We start from the raw sequence: 22248 nt of genomic DNA on the forward strand, positions 1-22248 counted from the left end.
TTGAAATGGGTTGGGACTGATTTTAGGAAAAGAATTCTTTTGAATGGAATTGATAGGGACTTGGGACTGATTGTATACACTCAAAGAAATCCTTTTCGTGAATTATTTTAACAGTCATTGCAATGTCCTTGGCATATGAGTTACAGGTATGCTGCCACCTGCAGGTTAAGACCTTCCCTTGCTCCCAAGCATTTGACAGCATATACCCCAACATTAAAATCACTCTACTGTCTGCCAATTAGTTTCCGGGTGAAGTACAGTGTTGGTCATTACCTTTAAAGCCCTACATATTTGGGTCCAGGTTACCTGCGGGATTACCTCCCATACAATCCACTCCGCACACTCAGGTCGTCTGGGAAGAACTTACTTCAGTCAGCCAAAACTAGGCTGACAACTTACCCAGAGGACCTTTTCTTCTGTTGCCCCCAGACTGGAATGGCCTGCCGGAGGAGATTCGTCAACTTAACACTCCGAGTTTAAGTCAGCCATAAAGACTGATCTCTTCTGGCAGGCCTACCCAGATGACTGTTAAACCAATTTTTTTAAAGATCTGTTGATTGTTATTTTGATGCTGTATTGATTTTATATGCTCTTTTAATTAATTTTATGTATCTGATTTATACTGTATTGTACTAACACTGTTCCCTGCCTTGATCCAAAGGCAGAGGCAGGTAAGAAATGATAATAATAATTTATGCTATTAGCAATTCCTTATGTTTCTTCTGCTACAGCACAATTGTATGCGTCTTTATACGAAAGTACCATGTTATATGGTGTTTATTCCCAGGTAACGGTGCATAGAATTGCAGCCTTAGCAGGGATATCCCAAATGGTGAATATATCCCCCAACTTGGGAAACTGGTATCACTTCATCAAGCCCATCCATCACATTAAGAATTTACAGAATAGTGAGGTGCTCTACCCTAGTTACTAAATGTGATATATAATATCAGACTCTGAAAAGATATCACTGGATCAAGTTCATCAATTATGTTTAATTGAATAAACTAAAAAAATGTAATTGAATTTTGAATACATATTCAATTAATTGTTACTGTTTTGAATTTTATTGTTATTATCTTCCTTAGTGGGTCGTTGAAAACCGCTATTCTGAATAATGATTTTTATAGTGTAGGGCAGGGGGCACTGGGCATGAGTTTGTGGAACCAAGGGAGTGGTTACCTGAAAAAGTTGGGAGCCACTGTGCTACATGATATGTCCTGCAAATGCAACAGAAAACCATTGTGTCACTTTGTCCATCTACTTTCCTCTTTATCTGTCAACTGTAATAGATATGTTGACAATGGTGCCACCACAACCTCCACAACTGAAAATATTCTTAGTAATTTTTTATGCATTTTGGTGTAGATGAGAACTCTTTTCCTTGACTTTCCATTCTTACAGGCACAATTCTGATGCATGCCCACTTGTATCCCTATCGAAGACCATGCTGTCTTACTTACAATAGTGCTGCATTTCTCCCCAGATATGGTTGTGTGTGCATTTAAAACTGTGTATTCCAGTCGTAGGAATTCCTTTGTTGTGGTATATCCTCACACAAAAACACCTTCCAGTCTTTGCAGCCTATCTCCAATGGCACCCAGCTTACTAGATAACATGCAGCTGCAATACAAGGGAGACTGTGGTCCACGCTGCATTGATAGTTCTCTATTTTTCATTTGATGAACTATAATTATTTCTTTTGTTTTGAAAATTATAATACCAAGTAGCCAATGTTGACCAGTACCAACAATATCAGTGTTCAAGGGTATCAGCAGAAAGTCTTTGTTAAGAGCAAGATTTGTATCCAGGAAATTGTAGAATACATCTGCATTCCCTAACGCAAAACCTTTATATATGTGTGTTGGGCAGAGAAGGATTTTATCCTCTAATTGGAACTGACAGATGAAACTGAAAATAGCTTCATCAATAACTTCATCTAACCCAATTCTGTCCTCTGTTTCCCCATGGGCAAGCGCTTTGCAATGGATCCCTATGGGCAAATATGGTTTCCCTATGGACAATTCTGTCCTATGTTTCCCTAGAGGCAAACGCTTTGCAATGAATCCCTATGGGCAAGTATGGTTTCTCTATGGACAATTCTGTCCCATTGTTTTCTATGGGCAAGCAGTTTGCACTGGATCCGTATGGGCAAGTATGGTTTCTCTATGGAGAATTCTGTCCTATGTTTCCCTATGGATAACCGCTTTGCAATGGATCCTTATGGGCAAGTATGGTTTCTCTATGGAGAATTCTGTCCCATTGTTTTCTATGGACGAGCGCTTTGCAATGGATCCCTATGGGCAAGTACTGTCCTTTGTTTTAGTACGTCCCTCTGTTTTGTTTTGTTCTTGCCTTGCTTAGGCTGGCCATAAGCAAGGATAGCTAGAATAACAAAAAAAGAAAGGTTTTTACAAATGAGAAACTTAAACTTCAATTTTACTGCAGAAATGGTTTGCCAACACCTTTCTGAAAGCAGAAATGCAGTACTTCTGGCCTATAGATTGTAAGCCTATGCGGCAGGGTCTTGCTATTTACTGTGTAATCTGTACAGCACCATGTACATTGATGGTGCTATATAAATAATAATAATAATAATAATAATAATAATAATAATAATAATAATATAGTGAGACTAGCTTTCCAATACTAAAAGCAGTTTCCTACAGAGATGCCGAGGAATAGAGAGACGCGACTGTGGACGTAAAATAACAGCTTTCAATTTCCGTGGGAAGTTCAAGTTAGGCGCCCGTCTAACCTTTCTATCTCTATGGACGGCCGATCCTGAAGGGAGGGGGGGACGCGACGCGACTCTGCTCGCCCCCCTCTCCGTCTAGACAAGCTGGACGAGTCTTTAAGCTTTTGCAAGCAAATGGAAAGCCGGTTGCGAGCGGCGAAGAGGCTTAGCCAGCATCCTCCGTGGCTCCCGTCAGGCATTTTTTGGGGGCTTGAAATTTCTAAGACACCTTCACAGCCATTTTCTGGCTCAAACCCTACCGGGTGTGGGGTGGGGTGAGGAGGGAAGGCGAGGGAACGCCAGGAAAACGTAATGGTGACTTCGAAGAAGCCTGGAGGTGACGGGAGAAGCGCAGGCGGACAGATCTCTCGGCCAGAAGGATGCGGCGCGCACGCACGCACGCACCCCTCCCCCCTCTTTTTCTGTACACGGCCGTTAAACAAGACAAGCAGCAGTTCTCTGAATTGGCCGTTTTTTCTTCCCGGTTCCCCGCGTCTGGCGCATTCGGCTTCAGCCATGGCGTTGGAGCAGAGTTCCCACACGCTGCCTGGCAGCTGACTTGGAGGTTTTATTTTAAGCCCTCAGAAAGGAAAATAAATGGACGTTTATTTTTTCCTCACGAAGTAAGGCCTCACTTCGAAGGGACGGGGACTCCGGGCCGCTGCGCCCTTTGGCTGCGGGGCGGGGACGCTGCTGCTGCCCTCTCTGCTAAAGCACAGCATTTCTCCACTGTTTCCCATGGGCGTCTCTTTCTCCAGAAATGGCAACCGGGAAACCCCCCTCTCCTGCAGGACAATGGGGTAGCGTTGAGTTAGCCGGCTTTAAACGCCCGGCGGGAAATGACGCGGGGAGCCGCGGCGGAAGTGGCGCTTTTTGTCCTCGCCGGCAGAGAGGCTGATCCTGCGCCGAGAGGAACCCGCGTGGGTATCGCTGAGAGGAGGCTGCAGGGACAGCCATGGCGCCGGGTGGGCAGGCAGCGGCCAGCGGCGGTAGCTCCAGTGCGGTGACGCCTGAAGGGCTGCGGGGCTGGATCCGAGGGGCCTACCGCTTCGCCACCGACCGCAATGATTTCCGCAGGTGGGATGGAGATGGTTATACGGGGAAAGGGAGGGAATACCCGGCGGCCGTGAGGACTGAGTATCCTGTCCTCCTCCAAGCAGGGTGGCCTGCTTGGAAGAGGAAAGGCAACCCCAGTGCGGGGCTAGACTGGATCCTATTTTCTTTATTTCGAAAACGTCTACCTCGCTGAATAACCCAAGGGGCTCGCGTAACTGTAAAGTCGCAATTTAAGTCAAGGTCGACGTGCACGGGTTTTACAAGGCCGCAGGAGGGATTTGTAGTTCAGGGGTAGGGAACTTGTGATCCTTTAGGCCAACTGTGAGGGGGTCATGGGTATTGTAGGCAAAAACATCTGGAGGACCACAAGTTGCACCCTCCTGCATAGCGTATAAATCAGAATGAAGGGCTGCTATTGGCATTAGAACTTGGCACAGAACAATTTTTTGAGCACCTTTCTTGTCCCTCATGGCTGTCTACACGTACCTTAAGCTTTGAGAAGTTTTTGCCTCATCAGGCAAGGTATTTGAAACATTAAATATCTAAATAAAAATTGAAGCACCTCCTTATGTTGCTTTTGTCATTCTAAATCTCTTGGGCTCCATGTCATCACCTTTGTCTTCTGCGTATTTAGTTTTCTATCACTGCAGGGACATTCACAATCTTCCCCAGGCAGTATTCCTTCTGCCTGCTTTTCCTCTTAAGCTCTGAATCCATTGTTAACAGAAGCTGACCTGCACAAGCACTTTTCTATTGAGGGAGCATTTCTAATATGATTACTGTCATAGGCTTCAATGATATACCCACTTACCTGAGAGTAATCCCCATTAAACTCAGTGGATTAATTTCTGAGAAGACATGTATAGGATTGCACTGTTACTGTATTTAATTGAGTCAAAATGTTTAGACAGAAAAAGTCCTACAACTCCCAGCATTCCCCAGCCCATAGGGGAATACTGAGAATTTAAGCACTTTTTTCTGTATATTCATATCTGGCATTACTGCCTCTAGACAGAAAATCCTCCAGAAGGATTGTGTGTAAACAATGCTAAGAGCTACCACCAACCAGCCATTAATCCCAATTTATATTTGTTTCAGGAACCTTATAGTTAACCTGGGTCTGTTTGCGGTGGGAGTTTGGGTAGCCAGAAACTTAACAGACATCGATTTAATGGCACCACAGCCTGTTACATAGTAGCAATGGTGAGTAGGCAAGATTGTGGGAATTGAACATTGTATATCCTCTTAATGTTACTCTTCTCATTAATAGATTAATAGTTAATTGAGGGCTTGAATAAATAGGACAGAGCTTATTCTGTGTTAGCAATTTTCCTAAACATGAATACCTTGGACAGATCCTTTGCTAATTGCTGTTCCTCTGAATTAGACTGTTATATTACAGATCTTTTGGGGAGAAATCTGTCATGTTGAATGCTACCTCTTTATTTAGGATTTTTTTCTGAACTACGATGTAGTAGAAAAGCTACAAGAAACTGTTATGAAAACAAAACCTTTCTTTAAAATCAGAATTTAGTTTCACATTGCATTTTTCCCAGGTTGGTAAATGTAATTTTCAGACTTGAAATTTGTAGTTGTCTTTAAGCATCCCTAACTTCAAGGGCATTTCCACAAACTCAGTCATTCCAGGTTCCCTCTGCAGTTTGGACTCTAAACTTGGGAGTTAACGTTATTGATAGCTAGACATTTCTTTCAACTTATGCTGCTTGCTTGAAAATGATTTATAGAAAAATACTTATTGCTAAAGGCCATTTGTAAATTCTTAGGCTAATCTGAAAGTTTGTTGCACTTTCAACTGAGCTATGAAAGTAGATTTTATCAAGCTTGGGAGAACAGTCCTTTGGCCCCTGGACAGTATGTGTGGGGACATAAGATTTTTCAGAAATGAGAGTTGTGTTAAAGCAGCGGTTCTCAACCTGTGGGTCGGGACCCCTTTGGGGGTCGAATGACCCTTTCACAGGGGTCGCCTAAGACCATCGGAAAACACAAATTTCCGATGGTCTTAGGAAACTGTATTGACTGAACTATGTCATGTATCATCTTTTGTATTATTAAAGCTATTGTTATGTATTATTTTCATTAGCAAACCATCCCATGACAATGGATCATGTACAGAAGAACGAAAATAATTTTATGGTTGGGGGTCACCACAACATGAGGAACTGTATTAAAGGGTCGCGGCATTAGGAAGGTTGAGAACCACTGTGTTAAAGTTTATGGCGCCGTATATATTTGTGGGAAGGCTGTATGTTGGCTCACTGTTGCATTAGAGTAGCAGCTTAGCTCTAACCTTTGTAAAATTTGATTACAGATGTGAATGAAGTAGACCTGCATGAAGTCTGAACTTTCCACTTTGTTGTATGACAAAATGAGTTGCAATTGTTCATCACATAGACTGTATATGAGACAGTATCTTCCATGCAGCTTCTGTTCCATCAGCAACTCTAGAAGTTGAATTCAAGTGTGAAGGATTGGAGAAAACATCGAAGCAACATTTTACCTGTACATTTTTTTTCATTATATTCAGTTCACTGGATTGGGAGCAATGAATCCAAGTAGTAATTTAATACCTTAGGTTCTGTTTTTGCCAGAGGCAGTTATAGAATGTAAGATATTTTTCTTTGTAGATGGAATTAGTTTCTGTACCAAGTTTAATAAATTATGAACTGAAGTGTGAAATAAAGACATGCCAATGCATTGGACTTTTTCTTTTTAATAGGAAATTTCAGCTTACAAAAACAAGGTAAAAAGAGTAGAGATTTACAAAAATCATAAAAACATGATTCATATTTCACACTTAAAGTAGTAACAAGCCCCAGTCCTGTGTTTAAGTAGGACATGTTAACTATTCAAAGGAAAAATACATTTTAAAAGTCCTAGGTGAGCCTTAATTATGGACAATTTTCAGCCAGTATAATGGTTGTGTGGCGCTGTGAATTATGATTGTATATTCTATGTGGAAAAGGAACTGTTTGGTGTTGCATAGCATTTTGGTGCCTTGGACTGTTCTAAGATGCCTCTGAAGTTAACAGGAACCCATTTGCTAATAAAGTATGATTAAAAGAAAATAGGGGTTGGGATGCTGTGCCTCTTGTAGAAGAATACTATTACAATGTGTCTTTTAAAGTTCCCTTTAACAATACAATGGTGATTCTTTATCAAAGCCATCACTTTCCATATGGGGATAAAAGGTTGTGAAATCCAAAGGAGAAACACACTAATCTTTCAATTGCCACCAAGGGGAAATTAGAGAAGTGATTCTATGAATCACACATTTTTTGAAAGTATGTTCTTGGGTAGAAAGATCATAAAGTCAGAGCAGAACTTTGTTCAAAACTTTGAGAGAAAGTCCTAACTTCCAAATTTGTACCACTTTATAATGCAGCTCTTCGAGATTTGTGTAAACAAACACATCACAATGTGTAAAAGATGAATAGCTGTGCTTCAAAAACATTCATGCAGTTCATTGATGAAATTTCAGTCATTTATGGGTCTGTCCTCCATCACCACCAACCATCCTACAGTACCCTCTTGACCGGAGTCAGCTTAACATCACACAAGAGTAACCAAAATTATAAGTGCAGGCAGCTTTGCCTTAAAGCCTCCCTGCAAATAACTAATTGCCATAAATGTGCATTTAAAATACTAACCCAAAAGACAAAGCTGTAAGAGACTTTTTTTACTGCACTAGAATAATTTAGCATTAAGAAAAACATGGCTTTTGAGATCAATGAAGTACCTCTTATAAATAACATTTCACTGAGAAATAGGGATAACACTACTAGAAAGTTATTTTTCACAAAATATCTGCTGAACTTTATGCACGTTAAATTCTGAAAATATATTTTCAGAACACTTTAAATAGCAACTCACTACAGTTCTTGAAAAGCAGAGTTTGCCTCTTGTTTTTAGGCTTAGACTAATCTCCTAAATCTTAAATGTTACAGAAAGAAGTTCCATTGACTTCATTGGAATATGTTTGTGTCTGTGTTTAGGTCTATACTTGTAAATGCAAAAAGTGTACGACATGCATGTTTGAAAAAAATTGAATGTGAGTTAAAGGACGCTTAGTGGCATTTAAGATTTCTAGTATTAATGCCTTAGAAAGCTGCATCAAATGAAAACCTTCCTGATTACTGAAATTCTGTGATTCAGTAAAGCAGGGGTAGGCTTCCTGGTGCCTTCCAGATATTTTGCTCTATAATTCCCTTAATCCCTGGCCATTGGCCAAATTTAAAACTTATCCAAATTTGCTGTTAAAAACCATAAGAAGCCTGTTCATGCTTCCTCTATATTTTTGGGACATCTTTGCTACCAGAGGTGGGCAAAATAGAGCACATTGGGAGGTAAAAGGTGGCCACACTGAGCAGTGACTTAGGGAGAGTGAGACCAAATGTGCTTACCCATGGGCAGTGGAGGCTGCTCAGAGCTGTGTTCCTATGCAGTGTAGACATAGCTGTCCAGATTGCCTCCTATGCCTGCCACTAAGGTTGTTAGGTCCCCTCCCTCAATTGTCAGTTAATTATGAATTTCTACAGTACAGATAACCAGAATATCTTAATATCACAAAGGCCTTTCTCAAAGGTTTTATATGCTGGCTTTCCAAATTACAGGACAGTTAATACGTGGTGTCAAGAGGCTATGTTCTGTATTCAGTTCTAATGCATTTCTCATAAATCTGCTTCAGTGGTCAGTTGGTGCTTTTAAGGAATAATTTGGATTAAGTGGAGTCAAAGAGAATAGAAGCTACAGGATATGCTGCTTGATTCAGGGTTGCTAAATTGTAACTGGGAAGGAAAGTTTTTATCATTAGAAGGTACAGATAAAGTACCTGAGATTTCTTGCACTGTTCCTTCCCTAGCTGCAGCAGTGAGCAGGGAACCAGACAGTGGAAGCATGGGCATGAAATGGGTAGGAGAGGTTAGTCCTACTTTGTTTTTGAAATTTGGCAACCTTGGCTTAATTTTTTTTTCCAATTGATCATACTGCACATTTTAAAGCTTTTCTATGAAAATGATTTTTCTTTTTCTACAAGTAAAGTTCCACAATGTGCATCACAGTACGTTGCTTTACCTTTGTTGGCATGTTTAGCATTTCCCTTTCCCAGATTCCCACCTAAACTGAATCTGGAGGACACAATTTAGTCCATACCTTCCATGCAGCATGATGTTGCATAGTCACAGTTTTGCACTTCTTAAGTAGTCGGTCTTGAGCGACTTCCTTCTGAGTATGCGTATTGGAACAATGCAACAGCGCCCATGCCTCATCTTAATTAGAAGTGCTATATTGTAGGAGAATAGATATTTCTAGTCATTTCTATAATTGGTCTAGTATGGAAGTATGTTGGATTCCGTTAATCACTTTGATGTAGATATTTAGCCTAAAGTAAGTATACATAACATGCAATGCATATTCAAGGCTGCAGTGCTATCTGCATGATGATATGGTTGGACAATTGCTTGTCCTCTTAATTAAAAAAATAGGGGAAAGCAGTACCATGATAGAATAGAAGTGTTGGCTTGCAAGGCACCAGTCAGTAATTTAATAGACTTTTCCAAACTGCTTTGTCAATAGGTTGCTTCAGGTATTTTTACCTTTCACATCATAGTTATGATGTACTTGCTTAGAGAGGAATAATCCTAATTTGAAAAAAAGATTTTACTAACAAAGATTTAACACACAAACCAAAATTATGATCTATGTTTGGGCAAACCATTTGCATTATCAGAAATACAGTTTTTAGACATATACGGTAAAATACATCAAGTTGCTGGTAGGAACCTTTTTTCCCATTCACATACAGATATGAAATGTAAAAAAGCCAATGCTACTAAAGTATTGTAAAGACACAGATTTTGGAGGAGGGAACTTAAAACTTGTGTCCATGCAAAACACATTTAGATACAAGGCACCAATTTTTTGTCTTAAAAAATTGTTCACAAAGCTTTATCAGTAGGCAAAACTAATCCCACCCCACCAACTTTCACCCCATTCATATAAATTATTTTCAGTCGGGAATACTGTTGGAACGTGGCTGCAGCTTGTCTTGAGGATCATTTGCTGACATTCATAACTCGCTCATTTTCTCTCAGACATACGTGGCACACAAAGCATATTCGCATAATGGAACTTTACAATCAGAAAGAGGCCTTTATATCAAAGAGACATGCATGTTTTTTTAAAGTCTCCTCTTGAGTCCATAGGACACATTTAACACCAATTTTATTCATACATTTTAGCTTGTGGGTGTACTATGCTTTCCCTGAAGTGAGCAGTTCAAAACCAACAAAAAAAAGGAGCATCTGCAGTTCAAATTTGCAGTACAATAGACAGTAAAGAGCTTAGACATTCCCTTAATTCACTTGCTTGGTTAGTAGTTCGTATTTTCCCAACGCCTGCAGTAGGCGTCTGATATAAAAGGATCCCATTATTTCCCCACAAATTTAAAGGACAGATTAGATAATGCTGGTTGCAATTTTATATTCAAGATGCTGTGTATCCAAGTACAAGTGAATAAATAGATCTCTTCCTGTGTCTACTTTTGACATGCAGAAGAGAGTTCTCAAAGATTCCATCTTTGTAGAGACTCATAGTGGAACTACTTGTTAACTCAACATGGGGCTGTTGTTGAAAACAAGCTCATACAGAATTTTCTCCCATGCTCAGACGCATTTAGGCACACCCATGTCATGACATCATGTGTTTTCCCCCTTTTGGGAGCAATGAAACACACAATGTGATGTCATAACACAGTTTGTTGTACCTAAATGGAATGGGAGGGCGGGAGAAGATTTGCCTGGGAATGCTATTTTTGTCAACAGTAATATGTTGTTCTGCCATCAGCAAAAAGGAATGAGCAATAATGAAAAAGCTCCAAATTTTGATGAGAATTAGCCACTATTTCAGATCCATGTAGTTTTGGTTAATGCCTGCTTGCTCTTGTACAGACTTCCAAGACCTTGTAATACTACATCAAGTTAATAAAAGTCTGATCTACCTTAATAAAGACTCATTTTCCCAAAAATAATGTACCAAATTGCTCCACCCAGCTTTATTTTTTCCATAGCTAGTTTTAGCAACAGGCACAGAACTAGCTTTGCTCTGTTTAACTCAAATACCAGCTTCTAGATGGTCAACTTATTCCTGTGTGTAAACCTCTTGCAGCCTGATTCCAAATATGTTTACCCAGAAATAAGTCATACCAAGTTCAATGGGTTTACTTCCTAATCAGCATGCTTAGGATCATTAAGCCTTAAGGTGAATTGAACTACTTCCATGGATTAACAAGTATGGATGTGCTTTTGGTCATACCTTGCAAGCACATGATGCCTCTTGGCTGAAGTGAAGCACTGCTCAGTGATAAATGTTTTCAGGGTTAGGGCTGACCAGTTAGTCTTCAGTAAAACATACGCAAACAAAGGAGTTGAAAGTGGCTAGGAAATTAATATGGGAAGACATGTTATCTGATTTGTTACTATGTTAGGCTTCCATTATAATAGCAAGGTATGGAACTATTAAGAGAAGTCAATTATTCCATTTTCTGCCAATCAGGACACTTTAAAACAGTGTACACAGCATAGCAAGAGTACTGCTTGCAGTAGACAGATATAAAAAAAACAGCATAAAAAATGCTATACGCTATCGCTTCCAAATAAAAGCTAATTATTACAGAAACCTCACAGTGTTGGAAACAGCAAGCTCAAAGTACAGATACGTCCTTATCAAGATAATTTTAAATTGCATGTTTTTCCTTATCTCGTGACACTCAGTTATTCACATGAGGCGCGTACTGTCCAGATTTGCTTAGGAAACTAGCGGTCATGGCTACCAATTTAACCCCCCCCAAAAAAAACCCCACTTTGCTCTCCGCCTCCCCATGCTTCTTGTTTAAGTGTTAGCTGTTCTTACTTAAAAGACGGATGCAATACTCAGTCAAAAGATGAGTATTAATGGTAGGCATGTCAGCTTTTTAACCAAACCCTCTAATTGTGCCTCTGACAGAGGTGGGCAACCCATGGCCCGCCTCTGACAGAGGTGGGCAACCCATGGCCCGCCTCTGACAGAGGTGGGCAACCCATGGCCCACGTGGAATTCAGCCTTACTTTATGCAGCCATCCCCAGGTACTAGCTGCTGCTACTGCCATGAGGAAACAAGAGAGGCAAGCAGGCACATGCGCTCATGAAGCACAGCACCTACAGCAACACGGTGTCCTTTGCAAAGATGCCCTATCAGCTATGTTCTGTGATCAGGCTTTTGAGCCTGCCAGTGTGCCTGCCTGCCTGCCAGTCCTTTTCTTGTTCTCTTTGTGGCACTGGATTGCTGCAGACCAGAAATACTACTGAAGCAGCTAAGCTTCCACCAGGAGTAGGGAAGAGAAGCAAGGGGATTGCAGAGGGAAAGGGGATAGAAGGAATGTAACAGGTTTAATGTGTGTGTTTGTGCGTGAGAGGGGGAGGGGGCAGAGTTGGATCTTAACTTAAGATCCCCACCTCTCCACACAATCTCCTTCTGGAGATTCTTAAAGAGAGGAAAAGATCAACTGTGGTGTATGTAGCCCACCATCTGCCAGCCTGCACCCCAACAAAAATTATCTCCAAGGGAGTATGGCCCTCGATGAAAAATGGTTGCCCGCTCCAGCATTAACAGCAGCTTGATATGTAGGCAATAGAAGGTAATAGTGTTTATCTCATACTGTAAGGCTGATTTTTGCACATCAAGTTGCTGTAAATAAAAAGCTGAGTTTTCCCCTCTAGACAGTTGGCAACTCTACTAGTGAAAAACTCTTAAAGTACTATCAAGTGCAATGCTGCACTGTGATTTGTAGGGATTCCATTTATGTTAAATTGGATAATTGCAATGTCTATCAGACAGTGAATACAACAGTTGGGCTTTGGATTTATTACCAAGGATGCTTTTAGATGGAGAGTTTGCCAAAGTGCCTGGTGTGATAATCCAGTGCACCCAATATTTGTAAGCTACATGTGGACTGTGCCAGTCCCTATCAGTCCAAACAGCAGACCAAGCTTGGTGGAATCAGAGTGTGTAGTACAGTCCATGACCACAGCTGTATGCAAAAATCCCATGCTACGTTTTCTCCACTTCACTAATTTCCAGTTCAGCTACAGCAGGAAGAGACAAGCCCTTAGATCGATCAATTTCTTTCTTTCTTTCTTTCTTTCTTTCTTTCTTTCTTTCTTTCTTTCTTTCACGATTCAATTTTATCAGGAAGCTATTGATGGACTTAGAAAGATGGGTTCACAATACCCATAAAATCCTGCACATGCCAGGCCCCTATTCTCCTTTCAAAGTCCAGCTGCTCATACACTCCATCCCATGCCAGGATTTGACTTACGGCACGCTAACACAAAAGCAGTCCCTCCCACCACAACCCCAGATTTTCCAAAGTAAATTGAAAGGTGAATCTTATGAACAGCAGTGCATGTTTTTGACCAGCTAGTCATAGGAAGGAGACAGGATCTTCCTGACTTGTGAGAAGTCCTGTGCTTTTCTCTGAAAGTGTTTAGGGAAGTACAGATGGTTTGTTGTAATAGAGGAACCAAGTGGCAGCACACATGGATATCTAATCCTTACAATTTACAAGCCTAGATTTATCATATTTTATGAAGCTCAGCTTCTATCAACTGGGTAAAACACCACTGGCTTTATAATGAGGCTGCAGCTACTTTTTCCAAGTTTTAACTATGAGCAATCAGAGATATGCTTTCCTGATAGGGCAGTGGCAAAAACAAAAAAAAACCTCCAAGTCTAATTTCACACCCAGCAAAAAGTATCTATATTTCATGTTCTTTACCTTCATTAGGTGAACAAAGTGAGTTTTTTATGCAGCCAATCAATATTTCCTAGTTCAAAAGCAGTAAGTCATTCAGCCATTCAGTTTTTTAAGTACACCCTTTCTTAGAGCTGCAACAGTGGCAATCACAAAAGGTCAAAAACAGTTCTAACCAACCAACAAAGATGGGCATATTATTGATATTTAAAATCATGTTGAAATGATCACATGCATGTAACCCTGGTATGCTAAAGTAATCACGCAGAATGTCAATTTGAAGCTAAATTTCTGCAATTACATGTGAACAATGTCTCTAAGGCTCCAAGAACTGGGGGTGAGGGAAGAGAAGAGGATGAATATCTCCCTTCTGTATTTTAGGTAGAAACAATCTCCTTTCAATTATGACTCTGAACACCCACTGCCCAAAAACACTAAGCAGGGAAAATTGACTGGAATGGTAGTCATGAAATTCAGGTCATTGTTAGTCAGGGCCTATTCTTTCTTTATCTGTGTGATGGCGGCTACATCCCTGAACATTCTTTGCACATGAGAAGTTATTACGCACTTAGGTAAAGATATGTTTTGAAAGCAGATGAAAAGAAAACCTAACCCTCCATTTTAAAACTGGGTTGATTCTTGTGACCAATTCATGCCTTGATCATCATGTAATAGCCAATTCATAATGAAAGCTTTGACAGTCATGGCTATCCCATAATAACTGTAATCATTACAGAGGAAATGCAGACTGTGTAGACAGCATTTAGCTTATCAGCAGATGCTAAAAAATAAAAGGGAAAGAGAAAAGTAGTTTCTGTAATTTTTAGCACTTTTTTTCAGAAATTGAAGTGTGTGACATCCTTCAGATTTCTAGAAAATTTCAGCTTTTGTTCACTCCAACAGAATGGAATGACTGCAGGGGGCAAAAGACAGCATGCCTGTTACACAAAATAACAAGGCTTATGTGTACGTGTTCATAATGTAAAATATCCTAGCATTGTTTTTGTACAGCACAATTCCACTTCCCCAAATTATGTTGGATTAGAAAGATGGTACCAAGAGGTGCAACAACTGTTCACCACATCAATAGAGCAAAGATTAAATGGGATTCTACTGTACCTATCTGTTCCTTTTCTGGAGAAATGTATGTATTTATGGTCAGTTTGATGGCTTTCTATCCTGGTTGTACACTGAAGTTTGGATGCACTTACTTTTCCATGCCACATTAGGTTTCTCTTTGAAAGAAGATAAATGGTCCTAAACATTGGAGGCTGTTACTCTTTGTTTTGTTTAGAGGAAGAAAGGGTTTACAAATACATCAGTCTTTAAAAAAAATAGATGTTTTGCTACAATCTCATAGAACAGAGTTGCACATGGAGGCCCACTTTTCCAGACTGTGGATCCAAATAATTCCTGCAACAGTATTTGTTCCTGCCAAGATGAGTGAACTCTAAAGGCTTTTAAAAAAGATGAGCCAGTTGATTGAAACAGTAATGCTTCCTTTCAGGGGAGGGTCAGTCTTCTATCTTTATCATTGTGTTTGGACAGCACCTGAGCTTGAAGTTGTGTTTCTGAGATACTTGCTTTGCCCTGCACAGTTCTTTGAGTATAAAAAAGAATGTAGGCCTGGGTTTTGCATACCTCCTCCACACTACATACATTCAGTTTGGAGTCATTGCAGTGGACCCAAAACCCTAAAAAGGAGAGAGAAAACAATATATTAATGGCAGAACCTTATCATGACAGAGTAGTCTTCCAGACTGCTCTGGAGAGAAAAAAGCTCAGATTTCTGCAGCAATTCTAAATGGAGGCCAGGATCTAAAGAAGCACACAATCTGTTCCCTGTCTCCAAGGTCTTGTGTTATTTTCAGTATATGGGGCTGCTGTTCAAAGCAAATCACTTTTGAATGATAGGAGACTCTCCCCCACCCCAAAAATGTTTGTGGCATGTTGTATTCAAATAATGCAAATACAAAAGCCCAATAGTCAACCCCAAGCTTTTGGTTGTGCCTTTTTAGGGGCTCTCTGGCTCTCAGCCAGATACCACTATAATGTGTGAACTTCCCCATGTTATAGATATATCCTGCATAATATTGAAGAACAGGGACCTTAAAATATTGCTGTCCTCCAGATGGCTGGGGAAACTCTGTACTAACATTTCTATGGGAGATTGTAAGAAGGTGTTCTAAATAAAGAAGAGGGAATATTCTCCATTCATCGTGAGATTTCTGATCTGATCATGTCTGCTTTACAACTTGAGAAGCAGGAATTTCGGTTCGTTGAGCAAGTAAAATAGTTTAGCTCAATATGGCTGTAAGACGAAGAGAACAAGACCGAGCCTTTTGTTAAAAAGCAAGCAATAAAGGGCGTCATCAGACAAGCATTTTATTGCAAGCTCATTGCTGGGCAGTCACGGATTTCACGGGTCCCCCTCATGATGTTGCCTGCTTCCCGCACGCCTCCGACCCCTTCTAGCCTTCTTCGCACAACCCCAAAAAACCACCACAGTAAGTCCGACTTATTTTTTGAGGTGGAAGTTGCTGCTATCTCCTGCTGTGTGCAGGAGAAGCAGCGCGATCAAAATGGCCCATTGAATGGGCCATGTGCATGTTGTGTACTTCCTCTTTTGAAAGAGGAAGTAATGAGGGACAAATAGGCTGGTGGAGAAGTGACAGTAAGGAAACACGATTTCCCCCTGTGTGATGATGCTCAAAGTCAATTCTGAAAGGCTACAAGCAAAAGGAAAGGCAATTTCTGATTCCTAGTGATACTAACAGGTAGACTATTTATTTATTTATTTATTTATTTATTACATTTTTATACCGCCCAATAGCCGAAGCTATCTGGGCGGTTCACAAAAATTAAAACCATGTAAGCTAGTAGCTATGCACCATGAAAACTGAGATATACAATCACAGGAAATAAATACATTTTTATAAAAATGATAAATCTACAAGATGCAGTAAATTAAAAGTTTCCCCCTTGTAATAAGGCACACGCACCTCCCTCCGTGTTGTAGCAATATGCCGTGTAATGTCCTGAGCCAAACCCTTTCCCGTGATGCATCACCACAGCCGAGAGGTCATAGACAAAGGTCTCTTTGTCAAGAGAGGAGAGAGTGTCCCTGCAGCAGTAAGGTTCCATGTTTAATACCTGGTCAAAGAGGACATGGACCCCAATCTTCTCACGGTGATTACGTCCAGACCACCTGCAATACAAAGACATGCAATCAAAAGGACTTTTAGAAGTGGCAGAGGAGTTGATTCTGTAGCAAAGCTATTACAAGGTTTGGAAGAATTTTGGCATTCTGCTGTTGACATTTTCAATTGCATGCTCTTTCAAATTCATAACAGTATAATGGGTTTCCCAGAATATATTCCTACAACAGTAACACCCCACATAACACATTTTGAAAAATGTTTTGCATTTATTTTCACATTTTTGATGTATTTTCTGAAATCACCAATAAGCTGTTATTTGATAAGGATCATTACTCTAGGACCTAGTGTATGTACTAGGAAATTGTCAAAAATAATTATCTTGTCAATTAGAAATAAACGTACATTTCCAAGTTGGGAAGTGGGAAAGACTTTTTTTTTGGTGCTTTCTCCTTCTCTCAAAAACCTAAAATCGGTAATGGCAATACTATTTGGTGGACGTAAGTCAGTCCAATAAAAGAGATCTCATTCTTAGGCATCAATACTACAAAGATTTTTTCCCTGCTAATAGACAGGCCCATACAGCTGGGTCTAATCAAAGAAACTTGTTTTAAGAGGCTTTTCAGAATCTGCAAAGAGATGGAGACAACAGAACAAAAAGTGCTCTGTAAAAAGGCAACTCAGACAAAGCCAGAATTGAATTCCCCTTTACCATAAATTTCATAGCAGAAGATACATCATACTGATGAGTCTTTCTGAATGAATTCTGCAATCCTCTACAATTCATCCCAGCTTGATTTGAGGTACCCACTAATAGTTAATAGTACTGACATATAAAATATGCTGTTACGACAGAATCTTCATCCCTCGGGGAAAAGGGATCAGTTTCCTCAATTTGGTTACAATTTCACCTGTTTAACAGTTATCTGCATCAGATATGTAAGAAGCAGCTATGCAATTAATTACAACATGCAAGCCTGAGAGCAGCTTCTAATACAACATGTACAACATGGGTTCAAAGCAGCAGTTGCGTTGTTACTACTTTCCAGTGATGGGTATTTGGATGTACTCCACTGGCACTCCTAATCAAATGGCTGAGTCAATTCCTGCCACATCCATATCCCAGGAAGGCATCAGCAGACTTGAATGTCAACTTTGAAAGAGATCTCTTCATTGCCCTGCAGGATCAACATTATATGGAAGAATTCCAGCTTACAATAGCTTGAATCCATTTACAATATCAGAAGAGGAATCAGCAGGATTTCCCAGTGCAACACTTGGAAAAACGTAGGAATGTGTATTCAGAGAGACAAATACTCATTTGTTCAGCAACAAATGCACAAGCCTCTAAGTATGTGTATCAACTCTTTTTTTTTTACAAGTAGTTGTTTCATTTCTGCTTTGCAGTAATTCCGATAGAGAATCAAAGGAGAATATGAAACATTCATCCACTTCCCTTAAAAAGTAAGAGGGTATGTATGAGTGCCATTCAATAAAGCGTCCAATAATAATATGAAGTTATATCTACACTACTATTTCAGATATAATGATAATTCCTCATTCCCCCACTTCCAATTCACCTGAATCGCTTAAGGTGCAGCCGGAGGACCTGAGGTAGTCTGTAGATCATTAACTGCTTTTTAGCTTCACTTAGAATAAGAGGTTTGGGAGAAGACTTCCGTCGTTTACCTATGTAATGTTTAAGAAAGGCACAAGAGAGAGAGAGAGTTACAGGTTTCTGTATTCCAAAGGGAAAATTGCACATAACGAACCTTGTCTTTTTCCATTGTCAGCAGCAGTTATCATCTAAACAATAAATCTGGGGAGTATGAATGCTATAGGAACTTCCACTTAGATCTCCTTCTGTTACATATATTATTATTATTATTATTTATTTATATAGCACCATCAGTGTACATGGTGCTGTACAGAGTAAAACAGTAAATAGCAAGACCCTGCCGCATAGGCTTACAATCTAATAAAATCATTGTAGTGCACGAAGTTAGAATTATGTGAGTTTGCTGGAATATAAAACCAGCATTCTTTTTGCAAGTGATTTTTTTAGCTTTTAATTTTGTACTGCTTATGGTAAAATGAACTCCAGCATAACATTAAGTAGGTTTACTTAGAAGCAAGTCCCAGCAAGTTCAACCAGATTTACTCTGTTGCTTAGTGGCAAATGTTGCAAAGATGAGAGACTGATAGCACAATCCTTATAAATGTCTACTCAGAAACAAGTCTCAATGGAGCTTACTCCCAGATAAGTGATTATTGCTGCCTGATGGAACCACAAGATGGTTTTAGAAACAATTTTTTTTAAGGTATACTACTAAACCATATGCATACATATCATATTGCACTAAAAAGTCCCTGGAAAAATTAGAGAGAGATTAAAGGTCAGTAAACTACTTCTGCATCAACATTTTATAGTAATTCAAAGCTTTTAAAACACAGGCATATACATATGCTTTGCACATTTGCAGTATGTTTTACATCCTGAATAGTAAATACATTTTTGAAAACCACAATATACTCATAATTCTCTTTGCTCTTTAAGGAGGGGAGCCAGAATCCCCTAGAAAGCAGCAAGTATTTTTTAAAAACAACAACACAATTATTATTTTCACCTTTCCCCACTTTTAAAAAAAGGTAATAATTAGATATATACTCCCACTTTAATTCAATTTTAAATTGTTATGGCCAAATTTTGTCAAAATAAAGCACTCAACTTCCATTGATTTCTTGGGAGAGTAGTTAACGTTCAACTCTTATGTTAAACAAAGGCGACATGCAACTTAATTCTATGCATGTTTACGTAGAAGTAAGTCTCACCAAATTCAATAGGTTTTACTCCCAAGTAAATGTACACAGGGCTGCGGTCTTAAAATGTTTAACTCTGGTAGATCTTATCCTTACTCTTACGAAAAAGGAATGCAATCTTGTCAAATTCCATACATATTCTATTTCTGACCTTCCATAGACTAACATTGGATACAACCCATGGGATGCAACCCTTTATATGTACTTCATACAAAAGCAATCATTTACTCAATTTATTTGTACACTTTTTCCTTCCAAAAGAAGGCCAAAAGCAGCTAGCATCATTCATAAACAAATATAATTTCCTAATAATATGAAAATTGACAAAAATACTGTGAACCTATTAAAAAACCTTCCAATTCAATAAAGAAAACAGCAATTCAGTTAATACAAAATTCATGATCAATAACCAACAAGGGAATAATATAACACAACCCAATTTTAGCCAAATATGTATTCACTTACATCCAGCCAGTACCATGTAGACTTTGCCATTTTATTAGTGTGAATTATATCCGTAATAATTTCACATTAATAAAATTGGATGTCAAAGGACAAAAGACTGATCATACTTGTGAAAAGTTCCAACCCAAATTACAACTCAAATCAAACTCAACACCATTTTGATGCAAGTTCCATTAAAGGCAGCTAAGAAATATATTAGAAGACAATGATAGTAATAATATTAATAACAATAAGTAATAGTAAGTAGAACTTCCAAGAATGTGGGACTAGTATGAAAGTAACTTGAGTAAAACAGACTTTCCAAGAACTACTAAAAAATATAGAATACAGCCCAATCCCAAATTTAAGCCATCATGCTCTATATTATAGAGTCTATAAGGACCATTCAGTCTACTGTGACTTTTATCCATGCAGCTATAAAATCCATACTACAGGAAAACTTTAGATCTCCACTATGGCACTATGTGAACAAGCTGGTGTGAGTGCACTCCCTACTTTCCCTCCCACATGGTCCAATCTGTGATGCACAGAGACTACAAAGAAGAATCTTGGGGTACAATTTGGGATCTTTCTTAAAAAATCTACCATTGCCTTTGGAGTGGGATATAAACCACAACTGTAGCTTCTTGTATCAAAGTAGGTTCAGGTACAGATTTAACATTATTAAATATAGCGGGAGTGAAGAATACGGTGGACAGAGTGCTCCTCCCCCTTTTATTACAGGAGGAGAGGGCAGAAAAGAAAGGGGATGCTCTGTGGGAACCAAACGCATAGAAGGTAGGAAATTTCTACGAAGCTTGTGAATTGGGACATGGGATCTAAGCATTTGCCCGGTGCTATTGTACTGACAAAAACAGGCTAAAGTTTCAAATGCAGAGAATTGGTGGTAGCTACATCACTGTGAATCTGAACTCTTGTTCAAAAATAGAAAGTTTCTTGCCTTCACGGTTACAAAGAAAAAAAGAACATATGAAAGTATTAATAGCTTTTGCTAAATGCTTATATACTACAGTGGGAAGGCATAGGGCTTTTTGTTCTGAAGAACTTCCCTTAGGCCATAGCTAGATGGGGCAATATCCCGGGCCAATCCCCGGGATCGTCCCTGTGTGTCCACATGATGCACAGGGGATCCTGGGAGCAGGGAAGAATGATCCCTCCCTTTCCCCGGGATCTCGCCCTACCCTTTAAGCTCACTTTTTCCATGGTCTCGGGATGATCCTGAGACCGCAGAACGTGTGGGTGCACGTCGTGGTTTGTCCTGGCTCCACACGAGTAACTGTGAGGAGCTGTGAACCACGCACGGGGCACAGAGCTCCTCAGGAGCTCTGTGGCCATCAGGGGTGGAGTGGGGAAATTTGTTAATTTTTTTTTAAAAAAACCCTCAGTTTGGCGCTTGAGCGCGCCTTCTTCGTTTAAAAAAAATATGGCGGGCACGACGTCTTCTTTCTTCCTGGACGTCGTGCGCCGCGTGTAAACAGAAGGGGACGAACTCGCAATCATAATATTGCAAGATCCTCACTCCTCCGTCGTGCTAGACCCGTAGGTCTAGCTGAGGCTCATGTCTCCTAAATGTTCTTCCAATTTCTATTAGTTGTTCTGAAACCAAAATAGCAAAAACAAATTCTGCAAAGATAAAAGATCACAAGCAACTTGCAATCTATAATTGTAACTGCCCAAAAGCTATCCCTCTTGAATATAGGAAAAGAACGGCTTTCTCTCTCTAAGAGCAGCAGGTTAATTTTATGAAAATTTACCCACTTTCTATCATTTATTTAAACTGTAGTTTTGTTGTTCAAGTTTTTAAAAAGCAGCAGTTCTAGGTTGCCTACTTATAATTGCCAACATAAACATGTTCAACTCTAACATTTCTAAAGATGGTGGAATCACTATAGGTGCCATTCCTCCTGACCCAGTACTGCTTTTCCCAACACACCTTATTTCTAGTTTTCAAAACATAAGAGATCCTAAAAGAACAAGTTCTTCCCCTAAAGAGAAGTCTGTTTCTGTCAAGAAGTCTTGATGTTCCAGTGGCTCTAAGAAGGTAGATCTCGACATGTTTTAGGCCTCAATTCCCAGCCTGGTCAGGAATGTTGGGAGTTCAAGTCCAAAAAATCTGGAGTTCCAATTTCTGTCCACCTCTGTTCTAACCCATTTAGTTATGGTGACCTCTCTGTCTCAGAAATTGGGCAGAACAAACATAGAATTC

The 22248-nt window shown here is 39.7% G+C and overlaps 2 protein-coding genes across 2 annotated transcripts in view; one reads left to right on the forward strand and one right to left on the reverse strand.

Annotated features, from left to right (window-relative positions):
- Positions 1-3644: 3644 nt before the first annotated feature.
- Positions 3645-6508, forward strand: TOMM6 (translocase of outer mitochondrial membrane 6). Its single transcript, XM_063141774.1, has 3 exons — positions 3645-3814; positions 4892-4996; positions 6123-6508. Exons 1-2 carry the CDS (start codon positions 3693-3695, stop codon positions 4986-4988), a joined length of 219 nt encoding a protein of 72 aa, XP_062997844.1. The 5' UTR covers positions 3645-3692; the 3' UTR covers positions 4989-4996; positions 6123-6508.
- A 6740-nt stretch (positions 6509-13248) lies between these two features.
- The window catches only part of USP49 (ubiquitin specific peptidase 49), a 52372-nt gene continuing 43372 nt past the window's right edge, over positions 13249-22248 (reverse strand). Inside the window, exons 5-7 of the mRNA XM_063141762.1 lie at positions 18338-18446; positions 16602-16807; positions 13249-15293 (exon numbers count right to left, since the gene is read on the reverse strand). Of these exons, the coding sequence (XP_062997832.1) occupies positions 15103-15293; positions 16602-16807; positions 18338-18446 (506 nt within the window). The 3' untranslated portion in view covers positions 13249-15102. The remainder of the gene's footprint in view (positions 15294-16601; positions 16808-18337; positions 18447-22248) is intronic.

Source organism: Elgaria multicarinata, chromosome 1 (assembly GCF_023053635.1).
Source record: "Elgaria multicarinata webbii isolate HBS135686 ecotype San Diego chromosome 1, rElgMul1.1.pri, whole genome shotgun sequence".
Classification (NCBI taxonomy): Eukaryota; Metazoa; Chordata; class Lepidosauria; order Squamata; family Anguidae; genus Elgaria; species Elgaria multicarinata.

What these genes read in the sequence shown, in the direction of transcription:
- TOMM6 (XM_063141774.1), top strand. Translation starts at nt 3,693, where the DNA reads ATGGCGCCGGGTGGGCAGGCAGCGGCCAGCGGCGGTAGCTCCAGTGCG. An exon ending in GACCGCAATGATTTCCGCAG is followed by an intron (nt 3,815 to 4,891) that starts GTGGGATGGAGA and finishes TATTTGTTTCAG; the next exon opens with GAACCTTATAGTTAACCTGG.